Here is a 20,602-nt window from a genome sequence, read left to right as displayed (position 1 = left end):
TCCTTTTTCCTTGTTTCTATATTTGCTTCTGTTTAGCTACTTATTATTATACAAATGTTTCTTCAGTCCTGCTAAGCTCATACATAATCTTAATATCCTCACTATAAATATTAATTCTGCTTTATTTATAAAAATAGCCACAGGGGCCTTCAGAACAACTAAGGAAGCCAACATTGTGCTGCAGCCAGGTAAAACTATTTTATGTAATTCATTTGTATTCCAAACTGATGTTGCATCAGAGAGAGTAATTTTTTTGTGTGTCGGTTTCCAAGGAAAAGAGAATTCTTTCATATTAATTATGAATTAATTAACATCAGTACATATAATACCCAAGAGACACATTCTCTCAATGATATACAGTGCATAGAAAAGGTTAAATTTAGGTAAGTAAAATGGGGTTTATATTTTGCCTTCAATTATGCCCTTGCAATACTTTTGAAGCTATTGCAGTTGGAGGTGCTTATTGGCATGACTAGGCATAGAATTTAGCCCCACTTGTTCTTCTTTGAGTAGTTGCTGACCTGTGTTCCACTCAGGTGTGTGCAGGCCCAGCTCACCAAAACCAGAGAAATTCACTTAGCAGTACCTGTCAAGGCAATGCTCACACCCTGCCAGGGCTACTTGAAGCCTGCACTGCTCCAGCCCTCCTCAGTACTTTCTTACCACCCACAGTTTGAGTCAGAGCATTCCGTGTAGTACAGTAACTCCTCACTTAAAGTTAACATTGTTTCGTTGTTATGTTGCTGATCAATTAGAGAATATGCTCATTTAAAGTTGCGCAATGCTCCCTTATAACATGGCTTGTTTGGCAGCCACCTGCTTTGTCCACTGCTTGCAAGAAGAGCAGCCCTTTGCAGCTAGCTGGTAGGGGCTTGAACCAGGGTGGATTGGCAGCCCCCCCCATCAGCTCCCTGCTCCCCTAAGTTTCCTGTGTGGCAGCCACCCAGCAGGCTATCAATTGCCGGCAGTTCAGCTGTCCTGCCCCCCACTGCCATATGTTGCTCCTGCCCTCTCCCTTGGAGCTGCTCCTGGGAGCCTCCTGTTTGCTGTGGAAGGGGGGAGGGAGAAGATGGGTGCCAATGTCAGGGTGTCCCCCTCCCCCCTGCTCCTGCCCCCCACTTAGCTCTTCTCCATAGAGCAGGGGGGACGCGATAGGGCTCAGGACGGAGGGAGCTTGCTGGCCGCAGCTGCTGTCTCAACTCCCTGATGTACTTAAAAAGGCAGTGTTCTTGGACTGGTGTCAGCATACTTAAAGGGGCAATATGCATCTCTCTCTCTCACACAGAGTGCGTGTCTCTGTCTACCATGCTGTCTCCCCTCCCTCGGTTTGTGCTGCCTTGTAGAGTGTGAGGCTACATTAACAACAATGTGTTAAGCCTTGAGGGCTCAGCCAAATGCTAGTTCACTTAGCAGTAAGGCTTTCCCTGGGAAATATCCCACTTTCTTCCACCCTCTAACTTCGCCACCTCAACCAAGCTTCACAGTCATCATTGCTGTGTACAGTATTAACTTGTTTATACTGTGTGTGTGTGTGTGTGTGTGTATAGAGAGAGAGAGAGAGAGAGAGAGATAATATAGTTTTTTGTCTGGTGAAAAAAAAATCCCTGGAACCTAGCTCACCATACCCCCCCCTCCCCCATTTATATGCATTCTAATGGGAAAATTGGATTCGCTTAACATCGTTTCATTTAAAGTCACATTTTTCAGGAATGTAACTACAACATTAAGCGAGGAGTTACCGTATCTTACCTCACACTTCTGTTGTTCTCTCAGAGAGTTTACTCTTGGTATTTTGTATATAGTTATTAGTAGTACCCTTAGTGTTTGATTACTTAGTGTAATAGTTGGGTTTTACCTGGTGCAAAGCCTTTGCTAGGTTTCAAGCACTATCTCTCATGTAGAGTAGCTATCCTCAAGAGTAATGTCCACGCTCGGTGCTTATTGTGCCTGAGAAGAGCATATTGAAGAGAGAGTACTCCATTTGCAGGTCCTTCAAAAAGAGGATACTGATGACTAGAGACTTATGCCTGGCCCAGCACCCTGTGGAGCAAGCCATGAGGCCCACTTTGGTGTTGGGATCCTTCTCAGATTGCCTGACCCCTCAGCAGGCTTTGATGCCACTCTGATTCTTCTCCAAAGGGAAGGAAGAGATTGTTTTCCTTCCTGTTCACCCCAAGAAAGAAGGCTCAGAAAACCAACAGTAGTCATTCCAAGCCTACTTCCTTCTTTATCTTCCTTACCGAACAATTGCACTATGTCAGATTCATCTTCTGTGCCTAAAGACTGTGTCTTACCAAGATCTCCTTAGGGGAATGGCTACAGTCTTGGCATTAAGGCCGAGTTCATTCAGGAGAATACCCATAAGTTGGTGCACATTCTCTGGTCGTCAGTTTCAGGGAGAGTAGCTCTACCTATAAATGAAGTGCTTTTGGGAAATGGCATTATGTCCCTATGCAGAGTTTTGAGTGCTTTTATTAATATCCAGCCTCTAACTTGCTGTTGTAACAGCTCATAATGAGAGTGTGAAACATGAGAGATTTAAGTCAATGCCTAAAGATAGAGAGTCTAAAAGATTGGATATAATGGGACAAAAAATGCATTCAACCTTGTCTTTACAAATGTACATTGCTAATCTTCAGGCACTGTTATCAAAATATAAATTTGTAAATTGGAAGGCTGCGTCCAAATTTAGAGACAAATTGCCAGAATCCTCCAGGGAAGAGTTTTTAAGGCCTTCATTGTGGAAGGTTGTCTGTTGTCAAAGATGTTGCTGCATTGAGCATAGGATGTAGCCGACACCTACTCCAAAATTATCTCCTCTGCTGTAACAATGAGAAGAGCTTTTTTTACAGAACTCTGGCATAGCTCTGGAGGTCCAGTAAGATGCAGAGGACCTACATTTTGATGGCCAGTTTCTGTTTTCTGAAATGACTGATCAGATGCTACATTCATTTAAGGACTTTTTGAGCTACTTTCATTGGGGGTTTATAACTCAGTGATTGAGAGGCTTCATTATGGAGGTCAGCAGCAGCAATACCGTGAGTATTCCCAGCTGTATTTCAGGAGTTGGCTTATCTTGCTAGACAGCACGACTTCTTCAGAAAGCAACACAATTTACACAGGCGAAGGCTTTCCAGTTCTAACTTGAACCAACCAGCTCATCCTCTGTCAGTCATTTAGACTCTCCTACCAAGGGCAACTTACCAGTTGTCAACTTCCAGACCAATTCCCTGCCATTTGGGGACAGACTGTCCTGCTTCTATGGTGCTTAGGAAACAATCACCACAGGCAAATGGTCCTAAGCGCTATGAGATGGGGTCATGCTATCCAATTCCTCCTCCTCGCTCCCATGCCGCACCCCTTTTCAGGGACTTCTCTTATGAGTCACTGCTCCTTCAGGCAGTAGTGATGGATTGTCAGGAGAATCAGAATTCACCTCATTCCTTGCCTGGATGATTGGTTACTGAAAGGCAAGTCCGAAGCACAAGTCTGAGGCACAAGTCCTCCGTCACATCCAGTTCATACTATGTCTCTTTGATCGACTGGGGCTGATTTTGAGCAAAGAAAAATCAGTATTTAATTCTGATACAAAGAATCAGGTTCATTGTGGCCCTACTAGACTCTACAAGTTCCAGGGCTTTCTGCCAAATGAATAATTTCAAATAATTCTTCATCTGTCCTTCCAGTTTCACCCTTCAACTATGGCATGCTTATGCCTGACGTTACTAAGTTATGTGGCTGCATGCACTTACACAGTCCAGCATGCAAGTTTGTGCCTTCGTCCTCTTAAATCATGGTTGAAGTTGATCTATCGCCCATCTTCAGCCATTGGACAGGCTTGTCCAAGTGCAACTGGTGATCCTGGAGTACCTAGAATGGTAGGCATATCTGAGCAGTGTGTGCAAGGGTGCTCCCTTTGCCCGTCCTCCACTGACCCGGACTATAGTTACGGAAGCCTACACAATAGATAGGGGGATGCATCTAGGGACATTGAAAGTTTAGGGTTTATTGGCAGAACAGGAAGCTTCCCTTTGTTTCAATATCCTGGAACTTCAAGAGGTTTACAATACATGTTAGGCCTTTTGGGCTCAGATCAAAGGGACAGCAGTTCACATGCTTACCAACAATACCACTGTACTATATTATGTGAGCAATCAAGGAGGAGCCCACTCTAACCAGCTCTGTCAGGGAGCAAAACGGTTTTGGCATTTTTTCTAGCAAGGAAGACTCCTTCCCACAGCTGCACACTTGTCGGGAGTTCAGAATCAGTTGGCTGATCACCTCAAAAGGAATTTCTTCCAAAATTGCAAATGGTCCATGAAGAGCACTGTGCTGCAGTCCATTTTCAAAGAATGGGTCATTCCGATGATGGACTTGTTTGTAATAAAAGACAACAAGAACTTCGGTCAGTTTTGCTCTGGAACTATACTTGATCCAGTCTCACTAACTAACACCTCCCATTTGAATTGGAGATCAGCACGGATGTGTGCTTTCCCCCCAATCCCGCTTATCCCTCATCCCTCAGGTTATTCTAAAACTGAAGGGAGATCATGCCAAACTCATTGTTTCAGCTTAGCTAAGATGATGTTGAGTCTCCAATGGTCTATCTGTCTGACTTCCCAGAACTCTTCCCCTCATGCCCTGTTGACACGACTCCACAGTCAGATATGGCATCCAGTGCTGAGCAGTCTGCACCTAACAGCATGAATACTCCATGCATGGTGAAGAGGAAAAATGATGTTCAGAAGCAGTGCAGCAAGTCCTACTTACTTAGTAGAAGGTTTTCAACTATTCTACCTATTTGGCTGAGTGGAAACATTTTTCAATTTGGTCATTGGCTTCGGGAATTTAGTCAGTGCTAGCACACATTTAGGACATTTTGGATTACTTGGTGTATCTTAAGTCCTCAGGTCTGTTACTCAGCTAGTTGAGGGTCCGCTTAGTGGCAATTTTAGCATTTCATTCTCCAATCCAAGGGAAGTTCGTATTATCCAGTTCCATGGTTCCATTTCTGAAATGTGTTGTCTACCTCTTTTTGCCTGTGAAAGAAATTATTCCCTTTTGGGACTTCAGTACTATACTGTCTGCCCTCAAAAGTCCTCTGTTTGAGCCCCTAGCAACTTTTCCCATATTTCCTTTGCCAAAAGACAGCTTTTTATTGCCAGAACTTCTGTGAGGAGAGTTAGTGAGCTGCAGACCCTAATAGCAAAGCCTCCAATTACAGTTTTTCAAAGGCAAGGTGGCCTGGAGGCCATACTCCATGTTTTTGTCTAACAAAGTTTTCATATTTTCACCTTAACCAAGCAATATACTTACCTGAATTTTTTCCTAAGACTCATTCAAATGTGGACGAGAGGAGTACTTTCTGTCCTTGGATGCAAGACAATCCTTGGCAGTCTGTGTAGAAAGGACTACACTGTTCCATGCATCACCTCAACTTTTTATCTCCTATGTGAATCGGATGAAGGGTCAGGTGGTTTCCACACAGATGATTTCCAGATGGATTACTTCCTGCACTACAAGAGGATGTGGGGTAGCTCAGGCCACACTTCCACAGAGGTGGTTGACTCATTTGATGAGAGCCCAAAAGACTTCAGTTTTGTTTCTCAGTGACATTTCTATATTATAAATTTGCAGGGGCACTTCCTGGTCTTTCATACAGACTTTTACCAAGCATTATGCTATTTCAGCTGCATCTAGATCAGAGGCAAACTTTGGAAAGCTGGTTGCAGTCATTGTTTCAATAGATTCTGAGCCCCCTCTCCTACGAGTACTGCTTATGAGTCACCTGAACGGAATACATGTCTGCAACCACTCGAAGAAAAAACGGTTACCTGTCTGTACTGTAATGGTTCTTGTTCAAGTGGATGCAGACATGTATTCCATGCCCCACCTTCCATCTTCTCTGCATCAGAGTCTTCACCCTTGGATTCCTATGCAAAGGAACTAAGCGGGTGTCAGGGCAGCACTGCCTTCAAGAGCCCTCGGAAGGAATGCGAGGAGCCAAAGCGTGTGAGCATCACCTCGATAGGTACTGTAAAGCAAAGTCCCCTGGCTTCAGCATGCTGAGTGTGCGCATGCCTTAGTGGAATACACATCGCCACTCACATCTCAAAGAACAACAGTTACAGTACAGGGAGGTAGCTCTTTTTTTCTATTTACAAACTTATTCTAGATTGCCTCTTTTCAAATAAGTAAAATTTTTAAAATGCGGTAAGCACTGTGACTGCCAGTGCCCTAACTGTAAAATAAGGGATGCTGATCTTTTTGGAACCAGACATTTACTCAAAGAACTATTCCATGAATTATGTTTAATGTAAATGTCTAATAAGAATAGTTATGCGGAAGCACAGCTATAAGGATCAATCCATTTTTTACAAACTAGAGCAGTTAAATGATATAAGAACTATGATAAAGGCAGAATTAGTGCATTAAAGTTCAATTGTATAGGCTCATGCTCATTGTTCTTATTGTCAAAGGTAGTTCCTTAATTTCCGTGGGGATTATTTACAGGAACAAGGGCTTGTCATGTAAGTAAGGGAATGCGGTTTCATACCCTTAGTGTGTTATACAATCCTAATATGTCCATTATCTGTTGTTGTTAATGAGAGTTGAGGATTGTTAATGTAATCTTCATGCTGTTTGCAGCTGTAAATAAACACTAACCATGAGATTTGCAAGGGATTAAACTAATTTCTTAATATCCTCGTAGCTCCCCAGGCCCTTTTTTCTTTCCCAAGCTATAGATTCAGGTATCAGTTCTAAGTGAATAAAAATGGGACTAGGGAGGGTTGGTTGGTTGGGAAGAGTTTTTTTGGTTCTTAAAAAGCCATTTAGTGAGTCTGGAGGATATGTTGAGGATTCCCTTCTCCGAACACTGTAATAAAATAGCTGAGAGGAACCTGGTTGATTTCACATACTGCACACTCAACATCTGTTTCTTATGCTGGATAGCTATGTTCTGTGAGATTAAACCTCCCAAAATCCTTCTAGAGCCAAATTATTATTTTCTCCTATTTCTCTTCAAATTACTGTTGGCAAATGGACTCTAATTTAAGAGTTGCAGATAGATGAACATTAAACTTTGTAATCACTGGCTAGTGACTTTAAATATTATAATAGATTGAATCTAAATCCTTCCTGCACAATCGGCTGTCTCTTACCGTTCCACCATTTCTGCCTATCCTGCGCATCTTGTTTCATATCCTTCGTGTTGGTCAATTTGATAAATTAGTAGTGAGTAATTTCTCCCTTCTAAAAGCAATTATAAATGTATATTTATTGTATTTCTTAATACAAATATATCCGAGTTGGTTTTGATGCTTTTAGATCAAATAACATGCCTGTGTACCTCTATCTCCAGGTCATGAAAGACTATTTTGTTCAGCATGAGAATAAAATACTGAGAAAAATTCATTCCCTAACTCGCCATTCCTATGAAGTAGCATATGTTAGTGAACTACAACAGAGACACTGTGAGATACAAATAAAAGCTACTCAAGAAAAACTAAAGACCCTTCAGGAGAAGATGTCAGAGCTAATAAGGCAAATTCACCCAGTGAGTGGTATTTAATTCAAATATTTATTATTAATGAGATCTGGGTATTTTTCATCAGGAAAAAAGTGCAATTTGTCCTGGATTAGCTGTTTCAGACTACAGTGTCTCTGTCAGAATAAGTGTCTGTGCACATGGATTTTTAAAACGAATGATGCTGCGCAGACTGGAAATAATCTAGCGTCACTTAGATGCCAAGTTAGGTTGGCAATAGGGCAGTTTAAAATAGCGCCCTTTTACTTGTAAACTGAGCAGTTTTTGTTCTGGAATCATTAACATACTATCTGAAAAAGACTCTAAAATGGTTTACAGCAGAGTACGACACCCGCCTACTATTGAGGAGAGTTGGTAGACTATTGACTATTGTACCAAACAAATGATTGTATATTAAACATAAGATTTTCTTTGAAGCAGAGTGCTGCTGAATACCCAATCCATATTGTTCAGCTTTAATTTGTGTGATATCAAGTGTATTTAATTATTTTCAGTATCATTAACCAAAAGGCTATAAGGAAATTTAGTAATTTCTTAGTATTCTCATTTATGAGGTATAATTTCTTTCCCTCCTATTTTTTAGGTGAAGTAATGTTTTGTCTGTAATGTTTGAGCCAATCTCATGATGAAGGCAACAGTGTCGCCAAAATGCTTATATAGAGAGTTTTAGTAGAACTAGAATAAGCACGTAAATAATCCAACTGCCAATTGGAAAACAACATATGAAATTAGTTTTCAAAGGTATATAATAAACTTTACAAGAGTCTCTGGAACTGAATAAAAAGGGCAACCAGTACAGACCCAAGAATTAGCAGTTAATTACCATTTACTCAAGTCCTTGGTGTGAATTGTCGTAGCTTCATCGAAACCATTGGAGCTGTGACAATTACAACAGCTGAAGATCCTGGCATATTTCTAAATGTAAATATAAATATTGAAGTGTGACAGATCATTTAAATGGCACTTCTGGTTAGACACTTTCTAATTAATATTGCAGTGATGAAGATTATAATTAACTCAGAACCCTACTCCATCTTCTGTATGTATACTGTTGGCCATATCCTCATTTGATGTAAATCAGCTTAGCTCTGTTAAAGTCAATGGTAATCTTACAATTGACTTAAATGGAACCAGAATTTGGCCCTAAATGCATCATGTATTAATTGGCGGGTAGGTTCTTGTGCATTGATGTGAATTGTGCCCTTGGAGAGCAGAAATAGTGACCTGCTCGTGTGCTGTATACTAAATTACAGATTTACAGCTTGCCAATAAGGTCTACGTGTCTTCATGTGTGAAGACATTATAAGGCTTCAAAGAATGATAGCAGATTCTAGCAGATTAATTTAACATGGAAGTAGCCAGATCTGGAAGCACTAAAAGGGTATGTGAGAAAACAAAGCTAAATTACAAATAAGAAATCTAAAAAGTAAAGTTTGCAAGGCACTCGTAGTGATGGGAAGTAAACTGGATTTGCTCTGGGGTCTCTCCAGGCATCAGCCTGAGACATGGTCATCTTCAGTACTAGCTGAGGTCTTTTTACTCCAAAGTGCTGCTACTCCTACTTTGGAGAAACCAGAAACTGTATAGGATAAAGAAAAAGAAAATCAAATTTTCCTCTAATCAATTTACTTTACAGGAGTTGTTGACAGAACTCAGGAAGTATTGCCAGTCAGTCAAGGGAAAACATGAGGTAGGTGACCTGCTCATTTTCCTGGCTACAGTTAAGATTGTTTCTTGGTCACTGAGTAAATGAGCCAGCTAAACATTCTAGATGGTGTATATGCCTATAAATTCACAGCCTCATGTTCCCTTCCATTGCAGAGGCTAATGTTGCTTATATATTTAAACATCAGAAAGATTGGTGAGAATCTTGGTGTGAAAAGTTGGGGTTACGGTCCTTGGTCCCTTGGATACTCCACCATAGAAGTAACTCCTGTGTTTTGATGTCTCATCATTTTTATCGTGTGATAATGATTTAACCAGTCTTTCCATGCCTACAGTCTTCTAATTCTGAAGCGCTCCATTACACTTACCTGGGTGTTACATAATGTCATGAAAGGAGGTTTTGAAACCTTACAAAGGCTCTTAATGGTATTATGAATTGTGTCCATTTTCTCTGCCATGTGAGTTCACCTAGGGTTACCTCCAAGGAAGGGCCTGGCATCATCAGTGCCTGAGGCCAGTTGCCATACAGTCTGCACCTCTCAGGTGCCATGAGAGCTGACTTTTTTTTCCAGGTTCAGCGGACACCAGCTACAGCTCAATCATATAGTGAAATCACTATCCAGACTGCAATTTTAGCTCAGTAAGCTTTTATGTATGAGGGCTTTTTGCTGGTGGTGTGGAGCTCACTGGAAATACATCTTGCCTTTTTTGTTGCACCAGAGCTCAGTCCCTTTTTTCTTTATCTATTTCAAGCAAAAATATCCTGACTAATACAATCACTGCATCTCTTGAAATTAAAGAACATCAAAATATTGAAAACAGCAAAAATCTGCAATCAATAGTACATTTTTTTACATCAGGACTGGCATGTTTACGGTGGAGCACTGAGCTGGTTTATCTTCTGAAAAAAATGTGGCTAATGGGTACTGTAAACATTATTTTTTCAGTCCTGACACCCTCTCTAGATCCTATGTCCGAAACTGAAGACACTCAGCACGTTGCAAGATAAGACTGTAAATGAGCAACTGGTTTTCATAAATTATTCATGTCGCCTTTGATTCCCTTCAGTGGTCCTGTCTTTTATTGCATCAGATGCAAGCTTCTCTTTCTCTCCTACAGGGTTCTGTATAATCACACCCTTATCCCTCCGTCTGTATCTCTGCTTTCTTTTCTCTCTGCTCAATGCTTTGTCTTGCTTTCCCACCAGTTTTGTTCCTTTCGTTAGACTGCTCATAAATCTAGAACAGTCTAATTACTTTACAAGGCTGTCTTTTCTCTCAGATCCTTGCCTTCCTGCCTCTACAAGCAATCTTTCCTCCCTTCCAGTCACTGATTGCCACACACACTCCGCTCCTGGGCTTTTTTGTTTGTTTGTTTGTTTGTTTGTTTTTCTGTTTGCTCCGTGTGCTTTAGATTGTGAACTCTTAGAGCTGGGTAAACACAGTTATATTTGTTAGTTTCTTTGTAACTATTATTTGTAAATTATTGCAAAATGCTTATAGATCCATGCATGTTTGTTTTTTAGGGTGACCATGTAGATGACTTAAAACAAATTGATGGCTGTCTTGAAGAGCTCCTTAAACAAGACGTGTGCCAATCCGGCACTGTAAGATTACCCAGTGTGGATACGAACACAGCAGAGTTAGGAGAACCTGTCATGCCATGTGAAGAAATTGTAAATGCTTTCAAGAACTGAGGTGGCTTGGTCTCCATTGCTCATACATTTATATGATCACAACTTTTAGGAACACATTAGAAAATTAATCTTAACATAAATACGAATGTAAACTGTTAACATTGAAAATTATCATGGTTGGATTTTAATATAATTTTGCTCATATATTTGGGAAGTTGAACTGGTCAGCATCTCCTTTGAATTTTTGTTCATTATGCTCTTGAGAAGTTGTTTTTAATTTATCTTTGAGCTATAAACACTACTTCTGATTGTTTGATGTAGAAACTTCATAGATACACACAGACCTGTGTATCATATGTTAGTATTTTGTAGTAATAGATATTATTGAAGATTTACATTTAGTCAATGAAGATAAACAACTTGAAAAATGTTATTTTAGAGTATCTTTGCTACATGTTTCCTATTACTGGATATTACAAATACAGTTGTTTTAGAGAGCTTGCAAACCTTTGGCTAATTTATTTTATTTATGAAGGGAATGTTTCAGGCTATTCTGTATTTAGTCTACTTTTTTCAGGCATTACACAGAGAAACTCCTTAGTACAGAAGTCAATGAGAGCTTGCTTGAGTTGCAAATTCCAAACTCAACCCTGTATATGATAGCATATTGGTAGACTACTGCACCCATACAGAGTCCCACTGAAGGACTGGAGCCCAAGAAAAGAATTCAGCATTTGATCTATTGGGATTATTTGAAAAATGTTTTTCATGACAGCTAGTTTGTAATGTAACTTCTTATTGAAGTCCTGTCTGTCTGTCTTACGCAAACCAGACTAGTACATACTTTCAACCAGGGCCGGCTTTAGGCCTATTCCACCAATTCCCCCGAATCGGCCCCGTGCCTAAGAGGTCCCTGCACCCAGTGAGAATCTCTTCCTTGGCTAGAGGTGCCTTTTTTAATTTTTAATCACCTGGCGGCGCTCCAGGTCTTCAGCGATGGGTCCTTCACTCACTCCGGGTCTTCAGCGGCACTTCGGTAGCAGGTCCTTCGCTTGCCCTGGGTCTTTGGCGGCACTTCAGTGGCAGGTCCTTCAGTGCCGCCGAAGACCTGGAGTGAGTGAAGGACCTGCTGCTGAAGTGCCACTGAAAACTCAGAGCACCACCCGGTGAGTACAAGCCCCAAGTGTTTTTTTACATTTTTTTTAAGTCATCCCTGCCAGAGCCCCACCAAAACTGTTCAAATTGGGCCCCGCACTTCCTAAAGCCGGCCTTGCTTTCAACAAATATTTGGCTACTGAAATATGCTTGGACTTCTGGTTTTACTTAGTTTTAACACTCCAGCACTTTCTTTATCTTATGGAACTTAAATGAAAAGCTCAGAGTGTTTAAAAAACCGAGAGTCCAGAGAGTTAAATAATAACAATGTCTCATATCTTAAGACTCAGCATTAATTTTGGCAAACGTACTACTGTGATAAAGCCTCTGTCCCAAATCTGGACCTTAGCATCCAAAATTTGGGGGCTTAACATGAACTCCCCCAAGCTCACTACCAGCTTGGCTCTGATCTCGCGGGCCACCAACCAGGATTCAGTGCCTGGTACACTAAAGCCCCCAAAATCGTCCCTGGGGACCCCCCCAAGACCAGAACCCCTGGGTCTCCTATCTCAACACGGGAAAACAAGTTCCTCCCCCTTGTCTCCTCGTATCTGATCCCCAGCTTCCTCCCTGGGTTAGCCTGGGCGATGTAGTACTTAACTCCTTGAATACAAAACAAAGAGGCCCATAACCTCTCCCTAAGGCGATGCATTCAAACTTAGTAAGCTAACATCAAGAGATTTTCCACCCCCCCCCCCCTTTCCTGTAGCTTAACCAGAGAAAAACCAAAAACCTCAACCAGGTTTTAAAAAGAAAGAAAATACAGAAAATATAACCCACTGCCTTAAGATGTCAATTACAGCTCTTGCTTATAGAATAGGAATACACAGTCTGATTCAAAAAAATAGCCAATTTAACCAGTCCAGCAATTACACCCATGTAACTACAAACCAAAGCCACATAACAGCCTATTGCTTGGTTTCTTTGTACTCACGCTTGATAGTAGAATATTAGAAGAAGATGGAGTTAGCAGAAAAGCTGTTTCAATCCATAGCCGGGAGAAACAAAAGACCCCGAGTTCCTTTCCCGCCCCAGACTTTAAAAAAAAATCAGTTCGCTGATTGGTCCTCTGGTGAGGTGCTTGATTCCCCCTGTCACTTACAGGTAAAAGAAAATTACCCTTACCTATCTACTTATGGACACCCCCCTAAACACAGACAGTGAAAATTTCACTGGTGGTGATTTTCTTCCTAGAACTTTTAAACTACACGAGTAATAACAACACATGCACCTTTACATATACTACTAAGCAGTAAACTACAAGACTTCTACATCTTAAGGACAAGTTTAACCAGTGTTTTCTGGGCAACTCTCACGGGAGAGTGCATCAGCTACTTGTTGGAAGCTCCTAAAATGTGTTGAATTCAAAATCAAAATCTTGGAGAGCTGAACTCCAACGAAGAGTTCTGTTGTTCCCTTTGGCTGATGAAGCCACTTTAGCGCAACATGGTCAGTTTGCAGCTGGAACCGCCGTCCCACATGATTATGCATGCTGTAGCATACTTCCCGAGGGTGCCGGTTAACACATATGTGTCAACTAGCATACCTGTTTGTAACACTAGACTGATCCAGTGGCGTTCCCATCTCTAAGATCATTTTTGCTGAAAAACAGACAGGATGAGTTCGTGATTCAGTCCTTCTGCATGAGAACTGCCTCCTCTATACCACGCCTTCAGGATGCATCGTGGTTACTAGGAATGGGTTTGTCAAAGTTGGGCCTTAGTACAGGTCAACGTGAGCGTTGCCTTAAGTTGGGTTAAAGGCTCCTGACACTCCTCAGTCATTTAAACTGTAGTTGCTGGCTGGGGCTTCTTGGGAGGTCAGTCAGTGGTGCAGCGATTTGCTGTAGTTGTGGTAACAAATCGGCTCTGTGTACCCGCCAAGCCTAAGAAGATTGGACCTGTTTCTTTGACTTTGGGACAGGCCACTTTTGGATAGGCCTTCCACCTTGGCCTGTTAGGGTGTTTGATGGTTCTCGACCACCTGGTGTCCCAGGTAAGTCACTCTGTTTTGGCCTATTTGACACTGTTGCCTTACAGATTAGTCCTGCCTGCCTGAACGCTTAAAGACCTTTCCAGTGTACTAGGTGTTCGGGCCAGGACGTCTGAAAAAAAGGCCACATCATCCGAGCGTAGAGCAACTACATATCTCCCAGTTCCTGCCTAGGTAGACCACTCTACCAGCCTCTGGAGAGGTGGCGGGTTGCATTTCGCAGCCCGAAAGGGTCGTACATTAAAATGTATACACCCCTGCATGGGGTGACGAACTGACCTTTCACTGGCAGGTTAATCTAGTAGGTACTTGCCAGTAACCCCTTGGTTAAGTCTGTTTGTGGAGATGAACTGGACACGTCCCAACTTTTCCAATAAGCTCATCGTCGCTGCGTGCATTGATAGTTGTCCGGAAACCACGTACAACTACTGAGGAAGAATTTTCCAGTCTACACTGGCACTTCCTTGTTCTTCTTTGTTCCTAGTCCAGTTTGCATTAAATTGTACACCTACCCACTTCTCCCTCCTCGATTCTGCAAAAGTTAAGCATGTTCTCCTTTTAATCTCTTTTATAAGTTTAAGGTCAGATATGGTCACATCACCTATACAGTAGAGTGCAATTTCTTTGCAGGCTTGAGGCCAAATTTTTGAAAGACCAATCTTGTTTCGTGTGGGTACATCATGTGCTAGAAAATATAGCCATCTGCAAAAGGAGGCTGGGCCTCATCCCTCTTAAAAATTAGGCCTTTATAGTTTGTGCAGTTGTACAGGAATTTGAAGGACATCTGCATCTGTGTTCTGCCCTGCAGAATGAGATGGATACACCACCTTTTTCTCTTGCATTACTCTATTCCCTCCATTTTGACACACTTTTTGAGTTACCTTTTAAGAGTTACTGTATAGGTCATGCCTAAATAGCTAAACAACTATATTAATCAGTTTTGGCTGCTGAGACCTTAAACCATTAACTATTACCACATAAAAAGTACTACGAATGTAAAGGACCATTTAGGTCTTTGTGTGTAGTATACAATTGCTGTTTGTTGTTTGTCAGAGTTTGTCTTGAAAGTCATCTTGTGTAACAGGTTTAGTCTATAACTGCTCACAAACATTATATAAAGAGCCACATGAGTAAGAGAGATTTAAAAAAAAAAAAAAAAAAAGGTAGTGAACTATTATATATGTTGGCGGTAGCTGGCCAAAGTGTTGTCAGATATCCAAGTGTGGGTACAATAAGTGGGTTCAGATGCTGCAATGAAAGGTGCTATTTAAGTGCAAACTATTAATTTCACACTTGTAGTATATATTTAAAAGGACTGTAACAGCAAGTACCAGGCAAGTCCCATGCAGGGAGATCCAGAGCAGCAGCTCTTGATGCTTCATCATGTTCAGTGGCAGCTCTTTTTTGGTCTGGCCTTCTTTCTGTGTAGTGTATAGTGGGAAGTGAAGGGGAATACTGCTCAGCACTAACATAAGGGGCAATAGTATGCTGCAGTTTTGGATAGTTCTCTGGAAGCATCCACTCAATGTGCAGCGGCAGTCAAAAAAGCAAACAGAATATTGGGAATCATTAGGACAGGGATAAACAATATGACAGAAAATAACATATTGTCTCTGTATAAGTCCATCTTGAATAAGTCCATCTTGAATACTGTGTGCAGATGTGGTTTCCCTCTCTCAAAAAAGATATATTGGAATTGGAAAAGGTTCAGAAAAGGGCAAGAAAAATGATTGGGGGTATGGAACAGGAGAGATTAATAAGAGTGGGACGTTTCAGCTTGGAAAAGAGGCAACAAAGGGGGGATATGATAGAGGTCTATAAAATCATGACTGATGTGGAGAAAGTAAATAAGGAAGTGTTATTTACTCCTCATTATCCAAGAACTAGGGGTCACCAAATGAAATTAATAGGCAGCAGGTTTAAAAAAAACAAAAGGAAATATTTCTTCACGCAACCCACAGTCAATGTGTGGAACTCTTTGCCAGAGGATGTTCTGAAGGCAAAGAGCATAACAGGGAAAGAACTAGATAAGTTTATGGAGGATGAGCATGAATGGTGTCCATAGCCTGTGTTTGCCAGAATCAGGGAATGGCAACAGGGATGGATCAATTGATGATTGATCTATCTGTTCATTCCCTCTGGGGCATCTGGCGTTGGTCACTGTCAGAAGACAGGATACTGGGCTAGGTAGCCTATTGGCCTGACCCAGTATGGCCTCTCTTTTGTTCTTATGGTCAACAAGATGATATGAGCTGACAGTAAATGGTAAGTGAACCAACTTACACCATTTCCTTATATGCAAAGCCACTGCATATGCAACAGTACAGCTGGGCCCCAGAGTTTAGTGAGAAACTACACTTTACACACCCCTATTCCTGTGAAATATTGATACAAGTGTTTTGCAACTTTTTCAAAATGCCTGAATCTCCCCTCATACATACCCTTTTTACATTGCTTTAACTCCATAAACCATGATGTGAAATCAAAATCTGGCCAGCCTCTCCTCGTTGTACACTATGTCCCAGCACCATGGGCATTGAGTGGGAGGAAAGAGTATCATCAATTGATAAAAACCCTTCTGCATTTAAACTGGGCACTGAAGGTAATCTCACTAAGATGCTATATTTACTTAACCTATATCTCTGGAGACCTGTAAGAGGTTTACAGTAGCTCCTAGATGCCGAGGTAGTGTCAGCAAATGATAGTTGTCAGCAAGCCATTAGAGCTAAGCAGCATAAGCATTTGGATGAATAAATACTGAAAAAGGGTTATTGGAATGTTTGGCACTATGGGTGCCAATGGATCAGCAGATGATATTAACGCCATGGAAATCCATCACTGGTACACAAAATTTATGAAGGAGTGCCCATCTGGACAGCTTTGTCTGCATGAATTTAAACATGTTCTGGGACTGCAAAGTCTTACTCAAGATGCAAACAAGTACGTTGAACAAGTATTTCACACTTTTGACATGAATAAGGTAAGGATTCCAACTTAACTACATAGTTTTGTTAAAGCTGTGTAATATGCTGCATCAACTGTTATATCTCAATGTTCTGGTCATGCTGGTTATTTAGACCTCTGGTTCACATATAGCAAGAAACTCCATGTGAATATATGTAAGTAGCCAGAAGCTAATGGGAGTTTGCCTTTTTCAAAAATATCTGTGTACAATCCTAATAGTACTTTCTGAATCAAATCTAGTCACTTGAAGACTGAATTTCTAAGGCTGTTTTTAGAGTGTGTTAGACAGTGGAGTTTTTTTCCCATAAATCTACTTGAAAAAGAGTAATTGTTTGACTGGGTCCATATATATCCGTGCTTATGAAGAACTATTAAATATACTGTTCATTGAATGAAGCATTGCTTCACAATTCTAAGTGTGTTGTACATTTTAGTTTGAAATTAATCAAATGGCCTTCTCCAGAGATGGCTCCAGCTGCCCCATACAGACTTTTATTCCTCCCCCAACTCTTCAGTGTTCAATATTGCACAGTTGGTTCTACAGCAGCTGTTCCTGCTGCTCTTAACTCTGTGCTTCATACAGGTTCCCTCTAATCATAGGATTCACATCCAAAAGAACTCACCTTAATTCCCTCGTGGGTCTAGGAAGCACCTTGCAATATTGCCTAATCCTACTCCCACTGAAGTCACTAGGGTTTTGGCCATTGACTGCAATGAGAGCAGGCTTGGGCTCCAAACTAGCAACTTCACATCAATGGATTCCAAGGTACTCTTCAGCAGAAAGATTCAGTGGGCTCATCCATGTTACACACCCATGGAAAAAGCATTTGGACATTCTCTTCCTGTTCCAAGGAACCAAGTGAGGTTGGAATGACTGCATTACTAGTAAGGCAAAATGTGTTAATGCTTCGTATCAGGAATTCCAGCAGGGATTACAGTTGGTGATCCAAGGTGCAGACAAGGAGCAATAATCCCATCTTGTTTTAATCTTTAGAAAATCCCTTTCTCTAACATACTTCATTATGAATACAAGTTAAATTAGTGTAAGAGCATTTTTAAAATAATAGAGATTTGGGGTGTTTGTGCATGCGATGTGTGATGTTACATTGTGCCTAATGGCTCAGGAATTACTAGAGAGCTAATGTACAGTGTTAGCTAGTCATGATAAAATTGGATACTGGTAACATTAATATTAATTTGCTTTAACAGTTTTTTAGGTTTTTTTAATATTGAGAAATTATTATGCTTTAATCTGTGTTTATGTATTCTGAGTACTGCTGGTTGCTGTAATATAAGACTCCATGATATACGATAGAATCTTTTGCTTTGTCACAAATGAACTAAGTAGTATTGACATTTGCTATTTATATTAAGTTCATTTATCATTGGAGGTCACTAGACAACCACATGGAGGGATTGACTGGTAATTGGTTAATCAGAATCAACTAATTCAAGGAGTGTAGCAGTATGGTTGGCCAGCTAGCAAACTCTGATTCCATTAAAATGAAATCTGAATTGGAGGGAAGATCCCAATTTTTTTCTCTCTTAATTACTTACAAATAATCTGTTAATGGTTACACTTCAAATATAGCTTTAACAACATTTTAGAGACTCTTTTTAGCTGCTACAGAATTTCTTGGACCATATGTTAGCCTTCTCCAAGAACATCTCTTTACTCCGCTATAAGTAATCTATGGTCCACAAAGCCAGATATCTACATGCTGTTTATTTTAATTCAGAAATTTTTATTTTAGACCAATATTTTGATGAGGATCTAGTATTTTATTGGTGCCTCAGCAAATCAGGGCCTCATAAAGTGTCTGAGGTTAGATTTCCAAAAACCAAGGACAGGACCTGAATATTTTCTGGGAATCATAGTTTTTAAAGTGTCAGTTGAGCACCCACAAATGGAAGCACACACAATTGCCAGTCACTTCCCAAAATTTCGGCCTAGATATTAGAAAATGTCTATTCTTTTGATGCAGATATCATAATGTACAAGTTAGTAAGATTATTTTCTGATGTCTAATGCACTGACTTCTCTGATTTCTATTGGGATTTATCCCTTGTATTTATCAGGTTGTACGCAGATAAAATTTAAAATACGTCTCCATGAGGTGGAGGAATTTTATGCTATTAAACTATGGTCCTGCATTACTGAAATTTCTGGTTTTGGCAGGCAACTAAAAAGGTGGCTCAAAGCTTTGGAAATATGCATCCTCAAAAAATTAATGAAGTTTTAAAACTATTTCTACAAAGATCTGTATACGTACTAAGATCAATAAATCTAGAAAAGGAAAACTGTTATCAAAATAATATATAACCATATCTTTATGACTGAAATTCTGTATTAGAGAGAAGAATATGCTTCTCATTCCATCTGGTTAGGGAACCTTCCCCATTTCAGAGAAATTAGACAACTCATCTGTTTTAAGACTCAATAAAATCCACCATAAAACAACCTGCCCCAGACTTTTAGCTTCATGTTTAATCATGGGTTTTGAACTGATGCTGCTTTCCCATTCTGCAAGATATTGCGATATTGTTTAATGCTCATCTATATGCTTTTGTAATCTAAAAGACGAGAGTCTTTCTCCTAGGTTGTCACATCAACAGATGCAGAAAAAGTTATGGGTGCCAACCAGTTTCTTGCTCTTTCAATAATATTTTTTTCTTAATCAGTGGTATGCTTAAGACTTTACATTCTATACCTTTACAACCAATACAAATAAATAGGGTGGCATCTACCTTAAGATAAAAGGTTTTTATCCTTTCCCTTTGCTTGCTCTTTTTGTAAAACTTTTGGCTGAAAAAAAATTGAACATCTATTACAATCGAGTGAATGAACTGGTGTGTTTTACTCAAAGCAGGATGGAACAGAGATATTCTATAGAAAATAAAATGTAATCTATCTCTTCAAATAAATACATCTATTTAGGGTTACAGAATTTAGATGTGCTATCTGATTGAGAGTTGACTGCTTTGAATATGGAGAGAGGGTTTGTGGCAACTCAGGGCCCATACTTGGGGGGTCATGGAAGTTCTCAACTTGAGGTTTGACCCCTTTCTGTTTGCTCTGATGTGAAATATATAACTTTCTTGTTGTAAAATAAGTTATCTGCTGAGCCATTCCAGAGGCTTGCAGTCTGGTATCAGGAGATAAACCTAATTTAGGCAAAATATATGATTTGTTAGCATTTGAGCCATTCTACAGAGAGACGTGCTGGGTTTTTATGGCCTGGTTCAGATTTTCTCAGTAGCTCTATAATCACTGTGTACTTGATCATCTGGAATATATTGACAACTAGTGACAAAAGTAATAACTTAGCAGTGAAGTAATTCCTGAGAGAAGTAGGCAACTGTAGCTGCCAAAGATAGATATATAGATATAGATACAAGCGACTGGATAGCGTAGCGATTAAGAGCGCCGCCCTTTGATATGGGAGACTGCCCTTTGATACGAGAGACCGGGGTTCAAATCCCGGTTGGTACCCAACTTTCCAGTAGGGGCCCTTGGGCAAAAGACCCCCTAATGCTTCACCTGCCTACCTCAGATATGAGAGTGACACGAACTAGGAGAGTCATGCCGGCTCGGATGTCGCCCGGATTAACAAGGCCTGTGCCAGATGATGAGGAACCAG

The 20,602-nt window shown here is 40.5% G+C and overlaps 1 protein-coding gene across 1 annotated transcript in view; it reads left to right on the top strand.

Moving 5' to 3' along the window:
* MORC1 (MORC family CW-type zinc finger 1) overlaps positions 1 to 11,338 on the top strand; it is a 73,338-nt gene extending 62,000 nt beyond the window's left edge. Inside the window, exons 15-18 of the mRNA XM_075063393.1 lie at positions 138 to 188; positions 7,364 to 7,558; positions 9,186 to 9,239; positions 10,740 to 11,338. Coding sequence (XP_074919494.1) covers positions 138 to 188; positions 7,364 to 7,558; positions 9,186 to 9,239; positions 10,740 to 10,910 — 471 coding nt within the window. The 3' untranslated portion in view covers positions 10,911 to 11,338. The remainder of the gene's footprint in view (positions 1 to 137; positions 189 to 7,363; positions 7,559 to 9,185; positions 9,240 to 10,739) is intronic.
* The last annotated feature ends 9,264 nt before the right edge of the window (positions 11,339 to 20,602 follow it).

This window comes from Chelonoidis abingdonii, chromosome 1 (genome assembly GCF_003597395.2).
Source record: "Chelonoidis abingdonii isolate Lonesome George chromosome 1, CheloAbing_2.0, whole genome shotgun sequence".
NCBI classification, from domain to species: domain Eukaryota; kingdom Metazoa; phylum Chordata; order Testudines; family Testudinidae; genus Chelonoidis; species Chelonoidis abingdonii.
Note: the sequence above shows the minus strand (reverse complement) of the source record. Positions and strands in the feature narration are given on the sequence as shown.